Here is a 21,511-nt window from a genome sequence, read left to right as displayed (position 1 = left end):
TAACTCATAATGGGCTATTCCAGAAAATAGGTGCACACCCCCTATAGAGGAGTGAATTTTCAATCAAAGAAATGTCCGGATTTCCAAGTCTGCTTTCTGAAAACGACTGGAATTCCAGTTGCCAATGTTACTGGAAAAAGCTTGGAAATCCAATCAAATGAAGGAAAAATCACGGAAATGTTGAAAATTAGCTCTCAAATTGAAGATTTCTGATTTTGAACTATTTTTCTGCCGGATTTTTTTGCCTTTGGGCACTTTAAAAGTCTGGATTTCCAACAGTCACGACTGGACAAAAAGTCCGGATATCCGAACTCCTCTATAGGGAGTGTGCATCTATTTTCTGGAATAGCCCAATACGGCAGCAATGACTGTATCATGCCCAGAAGGCCGATCATTATCTCCTGTTTTGTTAAAACTGAACTGGCTGCCTTGTTGGGATACAACTGTATTCAAATTGCTCTGCTGACAAACAAGATTCGGCTCCTATAATCCTCCACGGTCATTGAGAGCATCGTCAAAGAACCTGCTTTGTGATGACAACCTATGGCAGGTCTTTCTCTGTGCTACCACCGAACATCTGCAATGGTCTGCCAATCACTGTCAGAGACTCGGTGACGATATCACAATTATCGTGTCTTAAAACTCACTGTTCAAGTCTGCTTATTCAATTTATTTATTGTTCGGTATGTTTGTTTGCAATCGCTTTATTTTCATTGTATTTTCCATTTTTAAGTTTTTATGTATTATTTGTATTGTTTTTATCTTGGTTACAAAACCATGTATTCGAATTCCTGTTATGTAAGTCATAAGGCTTCAGAAAGTGTATAGTTTGACCTATCTAGGATATATCGTTCTTGAATTGTCTCTAAAAAGGTAAAAAGTCAAATTTCTGGCTCTATGGAGTCAAAAACATGAAAATCCTGCTTTCGACAAAAAAATGTTCATTTTGATATAACAACAGACAGATAGGTTTGCGTAATCTAAAGTCTGCACAAAAAGTAACTCAGCTGTTATAAATACGCCTATAGCTTCAGAACTAATAATTGTTTCCACAATATTTCAACATAGAAAGAAGGGCAATTTATTTACGCGCATTTTGATACCCCATTTGTCCAATATCGTTCAATATTAACATCACACCAGTGTTTTCAAAGAAAATTACCCGAATTTAAAAGTTGCAGCTATTTGTATTGATTTGAAGTCAGCGCGAAGATAAATGGAGGGTGTTACGTGCCACAATGCTTGCGTAAAAACCATTGATCGCTGTAAACTGCAACTTTTCAATTCGGGTATTTTTCTTTAAAAGCACTACTGTGTTGTTAATATTGAGCGACATTTGACAAATGGGGTATCAAAATGCGCGTAAATAAATCGTCCTTCTTTCTATGTAAAAATATTGTGGAAACAATTATTAGTTCTGAAGCTATAGGCGTATTCATAACAGCTGAGTTTCTTTTTGTGCAGACTTTAGTTTGTTTGTTACCTTAGCAATGCAAGGGAACTGAAACTTTTTGACTAGTGAAGCAAGATTCGCATCCATCACATCTATTTATTTCGTACGATTCCATCTAGCATGTCTAGTATAAAAACAAATAATATGAAATGAACAGAACTTTAAATTGGTACATACCATGGCTATATTATTCAACATTTTCTACTCAGAAAAGCCATTAAAAAATTCTAATCCGAATAAAAGTTTATTTAAAACTAAATATCACGACGTGACAGCGTTTCTTAATATTATTCTCCTACAAAGTGATGGCGGCAGACAACTTGCATGACTGGTTTGTACTTATGTAGGGCACACATACTCGTATCACAATATTGGCCATTGCACTTCATCACCAAACAGGATAAATAGTCCTGTCAATTAACTATACACTCCTATCCCCATACCCCACCTCTACCCTCCCACACATCCTACCCCACTGCTATTCCATCCATTACCCCACATCTTACCATGGGTGGCATGTGGGTTGGGTTGGGACGTTGGGTGTCTGTGTCGTCGGGGTATTGGTGTTTAGGGTAGGGTAGGGATGATGTCGGTGGAGTAAGGGTAAGATTAGGGATGTGTTGGTATATGAGGATTATGATTATTTGGGGTAGGAGTGGGGTAAAGGTAGAAATGAGGCACGGTAGGTGTAAAGTTGGAGTAACTTGGTAGGGTGTTGGTAGGGGTATGGGATGGCATGACCCATATTGAGGCACATTATGATCTTGATTCCAAATTCCACAATTGAGGTTGACATCAAAATATAGTTGGATTTTAGCATTGTGAACAATTTTGGAAAACTGATCTCTTATGACCTTTGATACCTAAAACATAGCTTATTTTGAACATCTTAACCGAAAGCGTAACATACGTCATCCAGACAACCCTACAGACACACCCTGCTTAAGACAGACACACCTAATTTGGACTGGTTAGTGTCTCCATAAACATTCGTTCAAGTGACACAAAAACCGTATTAAAAAGATATTGGATTTAAGGAATCGGATAGCAACGTTTGTACAGTATTTTTACGGGACCTGAGAGCACATCAGACACGTCAAATTGCATTCAGAGTACGAGGAGTGTCCTTCTGATATCAAATAATTTTGGTTTAATTTTAAACTCGCGATATATTATTGTATCGCAAATTATTAAAAATTGACGTTTTTGATATTTTATCAGTCACCTGTACACTTTATAAATCTAATGACATGTACTTAAAGTGTATGTAGCTGGGAGGAAAAGCCGTCCATCATGTGAAAATGTTGACCTTTCGTATTGAAGATACAATTTTTCCCCTAAAAATGTTCGGTCTTTGGGGAAAAATGTATTAGTTTGTTTTAAAAATAAACTCGTAGACCGCATGTTTTGGCGTAACAGGTGTTAAAACCATTCTGCCAGATTATTTGTAAGTACTAATCACAAACTTTGTTTTAAACTCGTGAACGTTCATTTTGCTGTGAAATGCTAAAAGTATTGTACAGAAGTCTAAATATAGGGTCCACAACTTATAAGTTCCCCCCTAAATACTTTTTTTAAATAAATCGAAAAATATTTGACAAAATTCAAATGTGTAAAAAGGTATGGGTAGCCGTAGTTGTTTTACACGTATGGAGCGAATTATAGCGTCACACGTCATTGGGTTCAGTCACAATGGCTCATTATGTAAAAAAGAGACCGTTTTAAACGGTGTAAAAGTTGCATCTGCGTCTCAAACAATACAGTAGGCCAGGTCTATTCATGTGTTTGTTAAAGAAAACCTGACTGCTATGGACTCAGGTGCAACTTTTAAAACGGTCTCTTTTCTTACACAATTAACCATTGTGACTAAACGCAATGACGTGTGACGCTACAAATTGGCCACATGTGTAAAACAAATAGATCTATACATATCAATTTATACTTTTACATTTCGTAAAATATTTTTTGACTTATTTTAAAAAGTATTGGGGGGGGGGGGGCTTATAAGTTGTGGACCGTATATTTTACATTAGTAAGTTGTTATTTACTTTGAATTTGCGTTAATTTTGATTGGTCTTGAAAACTTAACAGAGAGATTACGATGTTACATACGTGGTGCGTGGTACGTACGTTGGGCCGTGCGTTTATACGACGTTGAAAACGGTAGAAGTATTGTACAGAAGTCTAAATACAGGGTGTCCCAGAAAATAATTATCATACCGAGTGAATAAAATTGAATGCAAGTCGAGAAATAGACATCAGAATCAAACATTTAAAATGGAGCGCAAAGCCTATTTGATTGTGCATCACATACGAAACTTTTATTTGATTCGGTTGACTGGTTGCGAAGAAATTAACGAGTACACAATGCGCGCATCAATGAAGTTCATTCCAAGTTTGATCAACAGGTGCTTTTTTCATCACCGCTTCTTAAAGTTTGTGTATCTCATTAAATTTAGTCTACATTATATATTTTATAATCCGACGGTGTTATGTTATTCATGTTTTCACTGAAGATGAAAACTTTGATTTCTGCAATTGGAAGCTTTCCAACTTTAATTCTTTAGGTTGTGCAAAATTAATTATGTTATACATGTATTTTAACTTTCCAAAGAACATTTGAGCCAAGAATGACAATGATCAAGTGCTTACAGCTTTACGTGTGATTTTTGATACCATGCAACATTAATGTTGAAGTTTTAAAAGATTTAAACTTTGCATTACAATTTCTTGAAAATATTCCAAAAACATTAATGTCAGTGAGAATTTTTTTAAGCGAGATGCAATTTATGCAATAATTCTTTATGTAACATTTATATCAACAGTAACGAAAAAAGATATTTACAAGTACCTGACTTGTAGTACCACTCTGTATTTTACAATAACAATTTGTTATTTACTTTTAATATGTGTTAATTTTGATTGGTCTTGAAAACTTAATAGAGAGATTGCGATGCTCCTAAACTTTGGAAACAATCTACCAACTCACATTAAAAACTGTACTACTTTGGACTCTTTTAAATCTTTGTTAAAACACATCTGTTTAATTAATTAATTAAACATTTCTTCTATTGAAACACTTACTGTATGGGACGTTTCAAGAGCTAAGGTCTGCTCTTTTCATCAGCCAGATGATGCACTGATCTGCTTTGTTGCCAGTTGACTTCTTGTTGGTATTGATTGAAGTAACACTCTCATCACCAGTGATCAATACATCCTAAAGGTGGCTTAATTTGAATGTGCCATTATAAACTCTGTTCATAGATTGGGTGCCCCGCCTCCGGATCCAGATAGATTCTTTGACCCATCCGGATCCAGATGGATTCCTTGACCCATCTCGTATACTTGTCATAATGACATGTTCAACTCACATTATGCAGTGTCATTATTCACAAATATTCCAATAGACGAGGCGCTAAACATCATTAAGTGTAAGCTAGAAGAAAACAAAGCTTTAAAAGATAGAACTCTTTTGACAGTTGACGACATCATAGAGTTATTAAAATTTGTCCTCACTTTGTCCTCACCACAACGTACTTTGTCTTCAGGGGCACCATGTACAGACAAGAATTTGGTTCGGCTATGGGAAGCCCGGTTTCACCGACCGTGTCAAACTTATTTATGGAGTGGTTAGAACAACAGGCCATCCATACTGCTCCCCTTGACTTCAAACCAAAGTTATGTGTTGATGACATTTTGGAAGTAATTCAGAAAGGATCGGTAGACATGCTTACGCAGCACCTCAACCAAGTAGACCCAACAAATAGTATCAAATTCACTCATGAGACAGAGCAGGAAAATCAAATTCCATTTCTTGACACGCTTATTGTGAAAAAACCAGACGGCTCTATTAAACTTCTTGTTTACCGGAAAAAGGCACACACCAACCAGTATCTGAACTTCCAATCTCATCATCCGCTACAACACAAGCTAGGTGTAATAAGAACTTTACTATAGATAGAATGAACAAGGTAGTAACAGAAGAAAGTGACAAAGAGGCTGAAAAACAGATCACCCAAACAGCCCTCCAGAAATGTGGTTACCCTCAGTGGGCTTTTGAGAAAGTGGAAAGCGCCATAACACAAAAGCAGCAACAAGGCAAACCAGAAAAAAAGAAAGATGATACCAACAGGAATAAAGGACTGGTTGTTATTCCCTAAGGTCTGTCAGAAAAAGCACAGCGGATATTCAAAAAACACAATATTGCCACAGCAATGAAGCCCATGACCACTCTGCGCAACATTCTGGTACATCCCAAGGACAAAAGAGAAAAGGATAAAATCACAGATTGTGTGTTTGAAATTCCATGCCAAGGTTGTGAAGCTACATATGTTGGAGAAACGGGCAGAGCATTTGCCGGGAGCATTTGGTAGGCCTACCAGAAAACGGGATCATGTCAAATCGGTGGAAAAAACATCGAAAAACAGATTTACCAGGGCAAACATGAAAGCATCTGAATCAGAATTTCTCACTTCTGCATTAGCTGATCACGTAGCTCAAAATAACCACATTATAGGCTGGGAGGATACCGCAATTCTAACAACTGAAAATGACAAGTATACGAGATGGGTCAAGGAATCCATCTGGATCCGGAGGCGGGGCACCGAAATTGAACAGAGTTGATGGCACATTCAAATTAAGCCACCTTTATGATGTATTGATCCCTGGTGATGAGAGTGTTACTTCAATCAATACCAACAAGAAGTCAACTGGCAACAACTCAAGCAGATCAGTGCATCATCTGGCTGATGAAAAGAGCAGACCTTAGCTCTTGAAACGTCCCATACAGTATTGAAAAGTGTTTCAATTGGACTGGTATAGAAGATTATGTTTAATTAATGGAATACTACAGTCCGGATGAACTTAATCAAGAACATCTGCTTAATATCGCTTTTGCTGATGACTTGTAGTGTAGAATGTTTTTATATTCATATATTTTTTTTAATATTTTCTGTATTTTCTGTTCATCATGTCCCCCTTTGTGGTCATATTCCTGTTGTTGCGCAGTGAGCAGCTCTGACGGATACTTGCGCGTTATAAATTTCCATATTATTATTATTAAGTTACGTCAGGGGTGGTGCAATAATTATGTGTACCTAGTCCGAGGTGGTGAATTCTCAAAGTGGTTTGGCAAAAATCCCCCCCCCCCTTTGGTCGTGCCAAAAAAATCAATGACCCCACCCCCTTTTTGATGCGCCAAAATACCCCCCCTTACACATGCAAGATTTTTGGGAACCTGAATTTAAAACCTTAAATTGTCTTATCATATAATGCGAGCGCAGCGACAGGACATTTTGCATATTTGAATGTGTTCCTAACGTTTTCCTATACCTTTTAGGGCGTAATATAGAAACGGTGCCCAAAATATCTGTGCCAAAATTGCTTGCCCCCCCGCCCCCTTCGACACATAATTATTGTGCCACCCCTAAATATAGGGTGTAAGATGTAGGAGGAGAAGCATTTTGAAGTTTGTTGCCAGAAGAGGAAAGAAGAATCGGATAGCATGATACAGGGTGTCCCAGAATGATGTATACCGGGAAAGATGAAATTTTTTAGGTATGAACGAACGAACGGCATTTCTATTGGTCATATTGTTTTGCAATTTTAGTTCTACATAGGCTATATTTAGCTTTCTCAGATTTTTTAGATTTTAAAAAGTGGAAGTTTCTAGTAGAAGTTAGAGAGGATTCCGTAAAAATGGTGAATTCCGAGTTTACTAACCGTTCAGCACAAATTAATTTGGAAAATGTTATGCAGTATATTTGTTGTGTCCTGTTCTTACTTCTGCTAAATAGTCGATATCTATCGTTTATTTATGATGTTACGAATCAATCCTTGTATGGAATAAAGGATTTGCTACGCTTGAGTGACCTTAAACTATTCTTTCTTTGGCGGCAGTTTAGAAGCCAATTATTGCGGTGTGTCAGTCCATCATTTGAAATGTCGGCAGAGATGGATTTTCATATAAGTATAGAGAAGGTTCGCCCTTAGTGTCACAGCATGAATTTATGTCCACAGTATATTGGTAAACCCACAGCTACGTGACAAAGAAGATTAAAATTTACTGCGGAGGATCCTTGAGGAAGTTATATCCTCTGTAATAATGACATTTTTGGGTAAAAATTGGGGTAAAATCACGTAAAAAGGTTGTTTTTTTCAACCTAAATATCTGATGTCATATTGAAATGTTTCACTTAATCCCATATCAAGAATTATTTAGCATTGAGCCCTATCTGTGCCAAATTTGGTGTATTCCTATAAAAGAATGTAGATGTCTCCGATATATTGCACAGTGCGGCTGGACGATGGCGATAAAGGATCCATGTGTGATGATGCCTTTGCACTGTAAATTACACATATGCAGTTTTCGTCCATTTTCAGTAATAGAAATGTCACGCAAAAACGAATCAAGCTATTTCCATTAAAGTCACAGAATAAGTCGGAGACATGTGCGGCGTGTGGCATTGTATTGCACTTATTAAGGGGTGGGGTATGAACCTTTGGACAGTATTTATTGTGGGACATTAGAGCACATCAGACATATCGAATTGCATTCTGAATACGAAGAATGTCCTTCTGATATCACTGATAATTTTGATTTTTTGAAATTCGCAATTTAATACACATTTTATGGCAAATCATTAAAAATTGATATTTTTGATATTTAACAGTACTTGAAGTAAACTTAAAAAATCTGATGATTTATACTTAAAGTGTATGTAGGTGGGATGAAAAGCCGACGATCAATTGAAAATTTTGACCTTTCGTATTGAAGATATGGATTTTTTCCCCAAAACACCAACAAAAAATAGGTCTTTTTGGCAAAAAAATCCATATCTTCAATATAAAAGGTCAAAATTTTCAATTGATCGTCGGCTTTTCCTCCCAGCTACATACACTTTAAGAATATATCATTAGATTTATAAAATTTATTTCGAGGACTGTTATATCAAAAATTTGAAAAATTTGTAACAGTGCAGAATGTTGGTGCGGGGGTCTTGCTTTTTTGTAAGACATTCTTGTTGAAATTCACGATTTCGGATTCCGATTCCTTTCATAAACGGCTATTGCCGATTCATCCCGATCGATTTTAGTATCAAAGAATATTTGTTTATGAATAGGAAGACGACTATAAAACCCAGCTGTGGGATAAATCTTTCTCTCACTCTCTCACTCAAACTCATGGGGCCAACACACATTCAGTTATCATTTGTATTTTGATGTTGTGAAGGAAGAATAAATAAATTCATCACCAAACCAATTCCAGTTGTTACCAGAACTTTTATTTAAACCAGTGGCCTACCGCATCTTTATAATTATATATCACCAAAGCAGCCTCGTTAGAATGGTGGCAGCGCCGGAGAACCCGAATAGCGCCATAATAAGACTGTACCGTAGACAGCCATGTTTACAATGGTAGCAGCGGTGTAGAACTTGACAGCGCCAGAGAATTATCAATGGTTTTGATACCCTGTGCTTTACAATTCATCGCAGTTTCCACAGGGACAACGAGGCATGGTATATTCACTCTGTATTCGACAATTTATACCAAACTAGGCGAATTTGCAGCTTCATACAGAGGCGGCGGATGTGATGTCAGATGTGATGTGATGTTTTCAGATGGCTTTGTGACTGTGATGTCAGATGAACGGAAATTTCGTGTTTTATATTCACTCGCTGAGCTGAACTGAACGGAATTGACGGACAACTGAAGAAAGAAGATTGGTGTGAAAGCTGAACCGAAGAAAAGTTTACGGAAAGCAGAAAAGGTTTTAATAATATGTAAAAAAAAAAAAATTATTTCTTCATTCAAAAATTCACTGAAGCTTCGGATATCGCAGAAATATCTTGTGAATTTTAATAATTCATAGCGTGAAACAACATTTGCGAGGAAAATCACGTCATCAACATTTTGATATTCACAGCGTACGAGTATCATTTTCAGGACATTTGCGGAAAAATAAAAATCACGCTTTCGCAGTTCGGTCATCGCTGATTTTCAAACAAAATGTTAATAAAATGTGCTAAAATGTAACCCATATTCTGATATGCATTGAAGTTTATGAAAATAACTCTGATATTTGTAATATTTATGGTATTTGTGAATTATTATGCTATGTTTTTTTATACAGGTGCAAAATGTTTACGATATATGCATTGATATTTAAAAAGAGTATTGTCATTTATTATGTGCATTGAAGTTGAAGTACATACAGGTATGAATATTGGTACATGACATTTTTGTGATGTGAATATGATACGCATTTGATACATTTTTGTGATATTTTATGTGACATCAAAATAATTACTGTCATAAATGCAGACATATAAAATATTTTGTATAACAGATAGAGTTCAATGTGATACATCATTGATGTCGAGACATTTTTACGAACTCTATCGGATTTAATGTGATATACCGTTGGTATAGCACATTTTTGAAAATTGTTATTGTGAATTTATGTGATACATCGTTGATGTGGCACATTTTGAAAATTGTCATATTTTTATGTGATACATTGTTGATGTGACATGTTTTTAAACAAATGTCATATTTAAAGTGATAAATGGTAGATGTGACACATTTGTGAGAGATTTGTTGTATTTGTGTTTCATATGATGCATCGTTGATGTGATATGTTTAATAATTGTTTGCATGTGAATTTATGTGGTACATCTCTGATGTAACACATTTTGATATTGTTTTAAAAATAATAATTGAGTGCAGTTGCAATGTTTATTGCAAAGTTAGTTTAAAAACTGACACGGTTATTGACAAAATGAATAAATTGTGTTGAATCAGTGTTGATATTACATTGTATACATGTAGTAATTTGAAGTGTATAGAGGTCTATGAAAAATTACTCCGATATTTGTGATATGCCATGATATTTTTGTGAAATAGATTCAGTGTTTTAAAGTTCATTGTTAATGATACACGTACATTGATATTTATTTAAAATACATGCATTGATAAGACGAGTATATTTTGTCATTAGATATTTGTTGCGAGTGAAGTTGGAAGTTTTGCTCATTTTTGAAGTACATTGAGGTTTTGAAAAATTGCTCTGATATTTGTGACGTGTTATGATATTTTGTTAAATGGATGCAGTGTTTTTAAGGTACACAAGTTTTGTTACATGTACATTGTTATTTATTGGAAATACATACATCGATAAGAAGAGTATTATTTTGTCATTTATCCGAAAATGTTATTTATTTTGATGAGTGGTTTTGATATATAGTATTTTACTCATTTTGGTGAGTGTTTTGTATGGAAGGTGTAGAGTTGAAGTTCTATGGCATTATTTTCGTGGTTCACTGAAAAATGTTTTTACTGATATAGGTTCTATATTATGAATAGACTTTGTATTTGTATACCTTGATACAATAAAATTATGTTTAGGCTTTCAAATAAATCATGTTGTAGAAGTTAAGTTGTATCCATGAGAATCAAATGTTTTGAAAAAAAAAAGTTTATGTTTAAGAAAAACTCAAGCTTATAGTCAAGCACAACTCAAGCATATAGGGAAAACAAAACAAAAATATAGATGTTTTATTGTTCAATATTAATTATTTCATGTCTTTGACATAAAATGTATGTAATAAATATAAAGAAATTATTTCATGTCTTTAACATGAAATGTAATAAAAATTATTCGTCTCATTGACATAAAATCTTGTGTGCAATAAAAAAAATAAATATTAATGAATTTAATTATTGCAATTAATGAATTTAATTATTGCAATTTTCAAATGCAATTCAATATTAATAATGAACAATAAATTTTAAAACTAGTGATGTATGTATGTGTTATAAAGTGCAATATAATTTATATGTAAATGTAACAGTGATATTGATTAACAAAAATATATGTAAAACAAAGGTTTAAAAGGAATTTAAAATGAACATTTATGTTTAAATGAAGTTGTATTAATATTTCAATATGCTAAAATGTCAATATTTTTTCTGTATTTATTGAATTGTCAAATTTTCTCAATTATTCAATCAATTTTCAATATTAAATTTGTCAATTTTGCCTAGAAAAGTTGTACTTTTCTGATATTTCACATTTGTTTATAAAAACAAAATCACATCCAAATTCTTGTGGTTATTTTATGGACCGGTATAATTAGTAAACATAATTAATGTGATTTTAAATTAAAGATTTCAAAAAGTTTTTGACTTTTATTCTCGTATTTTATTGTCAATGTATTCAATTTATCAATATTGACAATATTGAAATCAATTTTTTAAAATATTGCAATAGTTTGAAATTATTATGTAATTGGAAGAATTATTGGTATAGTACAACTCATTGTACATTGGTACAAATCATTGTAATAAAGAAACAAGTTATGAAAACTGTTTTAGATAAAGATTGTTAAAATTGAAAATGCTTTGTATAAGATTTAGACCTTATTATAAAAATAAATGTATTATTGTAACTAACTTTATTTTAATTGTATTTTAAATGTATTAAGTAGAAAAGCAAAATTTTTCACTTAATGAAATTAAATCATTTAACAAAAATATAATTTTTAAAATATTTTACAGCATAATGCTTGTTACATACAACCCAATGTTATGCGCATGATGAGGACATCATCTTGAAGGAAGGGGAGTTATGTAACAGTGCAGAATGTTGGTGCGGGGGTCTTGCTTTTTTGTAAGACATTCTTGTTGAAATTCACGATTTCGGATTCCGATTCCTTTCATAAACGGCTATTGCCGATTCATCCCGATCGATTTTAGTATCAAAGAATATTTGTTTATGAATAGGGAAGACGACTATAAAACCCAGCTGTGGGATAAATCTTTCTCTCACTCTCTCACTCAAACTCATGGGGCCAACACACATTCAGTTATCATTTGTATTTTGATGTTGTGAAGGAAGAATAAATAAATTCAACACCAAACCAATTCCAGTTGTTACCAGAACTTTTATTTAAACCAGTGGCCTACCGCATCTTTATAATTATATATCACCAAAGCAGCCTCGTTAGAGGCCTATCACATTTTAATAAATTGTCATAAAATTTGTATTATATCGTGAATTTCAAAAAATGAAAATTATTTGATATCAGAAAGACATGCTTCGTATTCAGAATGCACGTCTGAGGTGCTCTCATGTCCCACAAAAAATACTGTCGAAACGCCATAAACGCTAATTCTAGATCCCTTAAGATTAGATACACTGTTGACTATATATTTTGATATTTTGTTCAAACACGGTATAAATCATTCTGGGACACCTTGTACCAAGCTGGGGATGTATCCGGTGTAACCCCCCCCCCCCTCTGACGGAATAGTTTTAACACCTGTATACGCCAAAACATGCGTGTTTGTGTATACGACTTACAACCTGTTCACGGAATTCGGTCTACCAGTTTATTTTCAAAACAAACCAAGCCCGTACTGTATAGTTTAAGTCCTCTGCATACGACCTTAACCTGCATGTTTTGTATGCAAGACTTACATCCTGTTAACCAAACACAGCCTGAGATTTACTGGCACAACGGGACAAGTCCATTATACAGTGCAAAGGCGTCTCTTCGTACGCCACAACATGGGTGTTTATAAATTGCGACTTACAGCCTGTTAATCAAACTTGCCCTAGGAATAATTTTCCAAACCGAGTTAAGTCCCTGCGTAATCGAAAACGTTCCTCTTTATACGTCAAACGTGTTTTGTTTTATCGTACCACACCCCACCGGGTATTGTTGTGCACACAATTCAACCAAAGTAGGCCTATTCTAATACTTATTGTTGCGCACAACTTTGATTCAACAATATTATTATGGAGTATTGAAGTATTTTTCGCATTTTACTGACGGTATGGGAAGCACGTTGAAACAAGGTGCATTTATTTAAATAATTGAAATTGCACCCAGAGGTGTATTGGACAAAAACACTGTCAATTTATGTGTAGGGGTGCGTCTGTGAGTAGAACTAAATGCACAACAGGTGGCATACCCTGTAATTTTTAAAATCACTAGCACGATGCCCGAATGCATGACAGCTTCTGCATGACATATATAAATATTTAAATTTATATTTGCTATTATTAGTTTATGCCCAATCTGGCCTGCTTTGACATTTTCCCCCATATGACATTTGACCTCTAATTTCAACTAAATGTAGTTCATTACCATGATAACACTCTCCGTATTTTTCTCGATATCCGTATGAATTTGCCCAAGTTTCAGGCCAATCAGACAAAGTTTAAAATTTGTCCTTTGACCTCGGCATTTCCCACATATTATGGATTCCACTCTCCCAGTTTAAGCCCAACTTCGGACAAAGTTAAAAAATTGACCTTTGATTTTTGACCTCCGACTTAAACCAAATGCAGTTTATAACATTCCTCGTATATTCCTCGATCTCCCGTGTGAATCATCGGGAATTGGCGATATTCGAATCAACAATGACTGGGCCTTTTACACGCGCACATACACACCCAGCCATATTACATACATATACACCCCTATTGCCAAATTATAAACATCTACCCAAAAGTAATTACCCCCCTTTAATGAATGACCATTATTCCAAAACGGTTAATTGAATGCCAAATGAGGGATATGAATTCGAAGCAGAATTTATTCTGCGCATTTTGACACCTCATTTGTTGCAATGGTCCATGGTGTCACAGCGTACATTTAAATTAAAGTAACCCAAGATTTGAAAGTTGCAGCAAAATCCTATTGCCTTATGGAAGGAAATGTTTTCTGCTCTCATTGGATTAGTCATCTTGTTTTGTGAATTTGGAGGTCAAAACATGTGATAATCAATAAAAAAACATTTATTCACATCAGTGGTCATTATTCATGTGATAATCAATATAAAAATCATTATTCACATCAGTGGTCATTATTTACTTATAATCCCGTATAAAAACATGACAAGTTCAATGTTTTTTGGGGACCAAGAAGCAGAAGACCACGGGTTACATCTGTTTGTATGGTTGGTAACACCTATCGGGAAATTTTGAATCTAACATTACCACTGAAAAGCTCTGAAAGGACAACTTGCAATTGTAGGCCACTTAGGACCTTGTTGGTTAGAAAAAAATATTGAAATCTTAATGTTCGACACTACCGTACGTGAATGACAATTGTTATTGATTATCAAGTATTGATCCCAAGAGCATGAAACAAAAAGGATGATAATCCAATGAGAGCTGAACTCATTTCCTTCAATGGATAGGCTACTGAATGCAAGGCAGTAGGATTTTACTGCAACTTTCCAATGAGGCTTGGGCTACCTTCATTTAAATGTACGCTGCGACTTCTATAATATGGACCATTGCAACAAATGAGGTGTCATAAGTGCGCAGCAATAAATTCTGCTTCGAATGCATATCCCACATTTTGCATACAATTAACCGTTTTGGAATAATTGTAATTCATGGGGGGGCAGTAATTACTTTTTGGTAGATGTTTAGTAAGATGCTACAGAAACATCAGCTCTAATAAGGTATATATTATTTATTGTTTACGTGTATGGTGTGTATGATTGCTTTCATTAAACCAAAATAAAATATTACGTTTTCATAACATTTAAAGCCATATTATAACATTTCTGTAAAAATAGATTAGTATTTATTTTCCTTAAAATGTTAGCTTTTACTGTCAGATAATGTCCCCTTTTAATTTTGTGACTGAGTGAGGTAAAGCATAGACTTGGAATTTACTACTAGCGCCCATGCATGTTACTCCCGCGGTTGTAATATGGTACGATCCTCGGGGTGTGTGTGTATGTGTATCCCGCAGGGGTGTGTACGTACTGTGCATACGTGTTCGACTAATATTTCCATCGTAAAAATAAAACGCCGGTTCCATCGTTTTATTCAAAATCTCGGATTTTGACAAAACTACAGCACCTAAAGTCTTGATTTGTGCAGAGTATCTTTATTGACTAAAGTACAATACAATCGTGTAAAAAACAGAATTAAAAAAAATTACGAGGGCGCTCTCCTCAGCAAATGTTATAATATGGCTTTAAATGTCGGATTACATACAGATCATGAATACGTTTCTAAAACGTTATTGTAAAATATTTAATATTTTGGGCTAAAATTTTGTCAACAGTTAAATAACATTCTGTTACTGTTAGAATGTTTTTCATCACGTTTTCAAAAAATGTTCTAAAACGTTTTTATACCCTTTATATAACCCGAGAGTTACTTTTCTGTAAAACGCCGTGTTTGAGGTAATTGAGGTTATTTCCCAAGTCTATAATAAAGTTTCATTGTATGTTCTTTAAATCCACAATGATTTGATAATTACATGCTCTTCAGTGCCTTTTCAGTTTATTGAGCCTATATCGGGCATTGTTCATAATGCAGTCGCCGCGTTCTCAAGTTATAAGTCATACTGTATAAGCACCTATATGTTTTGGCGTATGCAGTGGAGTCGGAACTATTGAGCATAGACTTAATGCGTTTTGGAAAAGTACTCCTAAAACGAGTTCCCCAAACAGACTGCAAGTCGCATTGCAAACACGTATGCTTTGGCGTGTGAAGTGAAGCCTTAGCAATGTAGTATGGACTAGGTTCGTTTTGCGAATAACTCCCGTGCTGTGTATCTTGGGCATGTTATAAGCCGTATATAACCAAAAGCTACAGAACGCGTACGTTTTGTCGTATTAAGAGAAGCTTAAACCCTGTGATATGAACTAGTGTGGACCGAGGTGGTTTTGCAAAGAAACTCTGTGGGCGATTACCGTGAATAAGCTCTACGTCAAATAACAAGGCGCATATTTTGGCGTATGCGAAAACGTGTCTGTGTTTCACCGAGAGGTTTCTACTCAAAACCCCGGGGGGGGGGCAGTCAACTTTAGAAGTGACGGGTATGTGCCCCGGGTATGTGCCTACCGGCGTCGCAAAGTAGGGGCCTATTGGGTACAAAGCGTTATGTTAAAGGGGGGGGGTAATTGGGTAAAAAATAAAAAAGGGGTCATTGGGTATAATATTTTGAAAAAAGGGGGTCATTGAGTATAAGATTTTTAAAAAAACTGAGGGTCATCGGGTAGAAAATTTTGAAAAAATGAAACAAAATTTCGGCATAATTTTGTAAAATTGAGCAAAATTTGAACGTTTCGGCATTGATTTTTTGGCAATATGATGATGCTATTCTAGAAAATCTAGAAAAAAAGGGGGTCATTGGGTAGCCGCAACCAAAAAAAGGGGGTCATTGAGTATCCGCAACTAAATAAAAGGGGGGTCATCGGGTATGACTTTAAAAAAAAGGGGGGGTCAAAACCCCGGGACTTGAGAGCAAAACGACACCGACTCCGGAACCGGGGGGACACCTCCAATAATTTTGTTGGCTATGGACAAGTACTATAGCCCCCCCAATAACTTTAGCCAGGTCAGGCGCCAATGCCCCCCCAAAAAAAAACCATATTATAATAATATTAAAATTAAAAACTTTCGGAGCCTCTGAACGTGAAGTTCACTTTTGAATTTGCAGGGTGGAGGAGCATCACGCCTTCCTGGTTGTTTTGAACATGTTGAATGGTTTTTGTTTTATCATAAAAATCATGGTTACTTCATGGAAGAAAAAGAATTTCTTTCATGGTTACTTTTAAGGGGTTGTGCAATAATTATGTGTACCCCGGGGTGGTGTATTCTCAAAGTGGTCTGCCAAAATCGCTTCCCCCCCTTGGCCGTGCCAAAATCTTTGCTGCCCCCCTTTACACACTAAGATTTTGGGGAACCCGAATTTTAAACCTTAAACAGCGAGCAGGAAATTTTGCATATTTGAACATGTTCCTACACCTTTTTAGGGTGTATAGAAACGGTGCCCAAAATATCTGTGCCAAAAATCACTTCCCCCCTTTCGACCTGCCAAAAATGCTTGCCCCTCCTTTTGGTCTGCCAAAAATCTTTGCCCCCCTCTATTATAATAATTATTGCACCACTCCGACTAGCATTTCATTGATACGAGCATCGTATTTACTAGCCTACATTAAAATAATTAATAATATTGATTTAACACTATTAAATAATAATAATCTTAATAAAAATAATACAAAATACTAAATATGCACATAATTTGCAGTAAATATCTATTTCATAGTACTTATAGTAGTCATGAACATGTAAAAATCCCGTGTACTTCGTAGGGCTGATGTCATGTCGCCGTTTTTATGTTTACATACGTTCAGAATACCTATAACTGGCAATGGAACGTTCCCACAGGTCAACAAAATAACTCCGCTGGTTTCCAATTGCTGCCACCGTTCGATATCACAACACGCATAAAGAAACTACCGATGACTAATCAGTAAAACGTTGGCGTTTGACAATAATATGGCCCACCCATTCATTCCACACACAGTCATACTTCGACCGTACAGCTAAAACGCCCATATACACAATCATGGCGTCGAGTGAAAAAGCAACAAACTCAATGCAGCATGTTCAAGTGAAAACTAAATCCAAACATAGGACCCTAGGATGGTTAACAATCCGTCGACCGCGATCCAAAAATAAGTACGTGCTTCAAGATGCAGAGCCACACAATGGGCACCATCCTGACATCTCGGGAAGAACCAAAACAGATGAGGAACTTGAAGAAGATGTACCTACATTACTTGAGAGATTGAAGGTAAGTATGTCACTCTTTACACGATTTACAATTTTCGTAGGCACCCACACATTAATATAAGGTTTTATCAACATATATTTTTCAAATGATGCATCCATGAGATATATTGACGGCAAAATACTAGCGATCGAGATGGTAACATGCAGCTATATAAATATTGTTATTTATTGATACACGGTTCAGTGGTACACTATCATGCTATGCATGTTCGTGATGGTAAAACCACTGTTAAAATAGCACACCACCGTGTTGTCAGTAAAATAGTATGAACGACCCATCTTGGTATATATTTTCTTTTGAAATTGAACACCTATATTTTATAGGTCTATTTTACATATTAGGGCAAACCCTTTAAAATGAACCGTATTGGTAATCATTGATGTGTATTGATACTATTGTATCAAAAGGTGATGAGTAATACACCGATCCAGCTCACTGCACAATTAGTAGGCGGGGTCATTCAGGTCATATTATTTCACACAATGTATCACTCTTGAACCTTGATATTGCCCTGCACACATGGCTGCTCAAAAATACATGAAATAACATGGCTTTAGTTTTATCTTGAATACCAAAATGTTCCCAACATATTGAAATATAATTTCTCTTTTTTGCTACCGGAAATGCCTTGTTTGTAAAGTAGGCCAGCCCGGGTCCAGTCATCAAATATGAAGCTACTGGTATGGACTTGCCCAGATGTACTTTATACCACAGTATTAAAATGCACATCTCCTGTGATTACAGATGATAACCAGTCCTATAGTTGGCCTAGTATTTGTCTGATCAACAACGTTGTTTGATTTGTAATTCAAATTATCTGTAGAGTGCAATAGTGCAGAAGCATTTTTGATAACTGGTTATCGTAAATAGCTTGGACAATCTGTGATAATACACGTGTACGTAAGAATATGTAGGCTACTTGTAGGTCAATCACATTTTGTACCACAGATGAACTCGATGGAGATATCAGATATGAAATTTAACTTTGGACTAAATACATAACTCAACAACTCAACTCAATACATACAACTCAACAAATGCATGCAGCAAGTGTGTGTCAGGTATATTTAATCCTTTGATGATTTAAAATAATACAAATTCAAATCAGATGTATGTTAATGCATATATAGTAATAAATACATTAATATTATACCGGTAATACTAATGCCTGGAAAAAGTGGGTAACTTGGGAACCATGTTCCCAGGAAATTTTGCTATTTGGAGGGAAATTTTTGTCTTCTAAACAAAGAAATACATAAGAAATAATGGAAACATTTTCAATACTGGAGGTATATTTTGGAAACTTGGAGGGAAATTTTGATGATGTTCCCGGGAAATGTTGCATTTTTTCCAGCCACATTATTGTAAACTAGAAATGGTGTTTATTCTTAAATTCTCAAAATAAATTCTTAATGTGTATTGGATCAAGTGTTCTGCAAAAGGCAGGATTTATTTTATGGACGACATTTCAGTGTCCGGCAGTGAAGTCACTTTAATACACAATGTATGTTCCAGACCCAGGTTGACAAATTTCAGGTTACGATCTCAAATTCCCATACCTATAAAGCGTTAATTGTAAAGTGATAAGCGTTGCTTTCTGCAAAGTTCCCATAAAATCATATTTCAAATCAGAAAAGAAAAACGAAATGAATAACACCACATGTGTTTAAATTGATGTAAACACGCCTCCTACGTGACATTTGTGCACACAAACAGTATACTCACCCACACACATAATCTGCAAATATATGTTCATATATCTTCACCTCAGGTGACTTCACCTTCGGTTATATCACCTCAAGTGCTAGTTTTTTCACAAAATAGCACCTCAAGTGATCTCGTTGGTTACTTCACGACAGAATGATAAAACCCCATGCTTATATTTATGTAAACACACACACCCCCTACAGGCCTACACGTGCACCCCGCACCCATGTACAGATACTTATATGTGGATATAATCATACAACTTATCACTTCAGGTAACTTCACCTCAGGAAAGATCACCTTACATGTAAGTGCTATTTTGTCTCAAAAAAAGAACCTCAAGTTATGTAGGCCTATTTGTTTTATACTTCACGATATACTATTAAGTAACATTAATTAGTTTTATTCCATGAATCTTACATTGTAGGCCTATAATATAGAATTAACTTCGCAACTCTGTCACTCATTCCCCCGGGGGGGGGGGGCACATCAAAAAATTTTGGTGGGTATGCTCCCCCGGAATTTTGAGTGGTGGGTCTTTGGGAGCTGACGGCGTACCGGTAAAAGGGTCTTTCGGAGCTGCGAACCGGGCTGTGAACAAGTAAAATGGGGTCTTTTGGAGCTGCGAAAAGTCAAAATCAAGGGTCTTTCTTGGCTTTTTGGTTGAAAATCGCCTGAAAAAACAAGAAATATGAGGAATGAGCAATTTTTGGGTCTTTTAGAGCTGAAATTATCAAAATCAAGGGTCTTTCGGAGCTGTATTTTGGTCAAATATAGGGGTCTTTCGGAGCTGCGAAACCCCAAAACGGGGGTCTTTCCGGGGGAGCATATCCGTATGGTCATTTGTGTTGAGTGCCCCCCCCCCGGGCTCATTCCCCACTGGTTTAGTGGTAAGAAGGGTTGCTCTTAATACAAGGGTCCCAGGTTCGATTCTTTCTATGTAACACATTTTGTCCCATTCGGTGGAGATAATTCTGAAGTCTGAGATATTGTTTAATCACAGATATATTGGAACACAATATCTGTGGTTTAATAGGTAGATCACCCGATGTGATATCACCAGAAGTGATAAGTTGTACGAACATAACGGCCTGTGCATAAGCATATCCCTGAGTGATATAGGCAATAATATATGCATGCAGGCCTATATCTAGAGACAATCTATAAATAGTAATATGTCTCATGCTATGCAAGATCGTGTTAACATAGTTATGAACAATACATTCTGTAACCTATTAATTGTAAAACGATATCCATGCGGTACCAAACCCAATATAGCAACATGTTAAAACTTGCATACCACTTTCAGGCGTGTGCGCCGTGCTATATGAACAGGGTGAAAAGATGATGTTGGTCCCATTTCAATGCGTCTTTTTAACTTAATAAATATCTTCATGCGTGTAAAGATACGAACAATACTGTGGCAAACTGGCATACACTTCCCACGTTCAAGTTATGCTAAGTTTTTGAGTCCACACTTCAATTAAAGGCCTTTTGAATTGCACTATGCACATACTGTGCATACAGTGCATATACAATACAGTGTAGAATTTCATAATAATGAAGAACAATCCAAAGTACTTTGTAAGCATACCCCAGATCTGAAAATATATTTATCCTCAGGCAATGTGTCTCCTGGTTATTGTAAAATACAATATTACAAAACACTAGCTAGAGCTAGTAGAAATGCCTTAAATGATGCTGATTAAGTTTGATGTTTTAGATAGCCTTAAC

At 35.6% G+C, this 21,511-nt stretch overlaps 2 protein-coding genes across 2 annotated transcripts in view; both read left to right on the top strand.

Moving 5' to 3' along the window:
- Positions 1-5,008: 5,008 nt before the first annotated feature.
- Positions 5,009-5,410, top strand: LOC140152008 (uncharacterized). The gene has a single exon (XM_072174309.1). The coding sequence runs from the start codon at positions 5,009-5,011 to the stop codon at positions 5,408-5,410; it is 402 nt and encodes a 133-aa protein (XP_072030410.1).
- Positions 5,411-17,699: 12,289 nt separating this feature from the next.
- The window catches only part of LOC140152620 (uncharacterized), a 20,954-nt gene continuing 17,142 nt past the window's right edge, over positions 17,700-21,511 (top strand). Inside the window, exon 1 of the mRNA XM_072175030.1 lies at positions 17,700-18,070. Within this exon, the coding sequence (XP_072031131.1) occupies positions 17,843-18,070 (228 nt within the window). The 5' untranslated portion in view covers positions 17,700-17,842. The remainder of the gene's footprint in view (positions 18,071-21,511) is intronic.

Source organism: Amphiura filiformis, chromosome 5 (genome assembly GCF_039555335.1).
Source record: "Amphiura filiformis chromosome 5, Afil_fr2py, whole genome shotgun sequence".
Classification (NCBI taxonomy): Eukaryota; Metazoa; Echinodermata; class Ophiuroidea; order Amphilepidida; family Amphiuridae; genus Amphiura; species Amphiura filiformis.
Note: the sequence above shows the minus strand (reverse complement) of the source record. Positions and strands in the feature narration are given on the sequence as shown.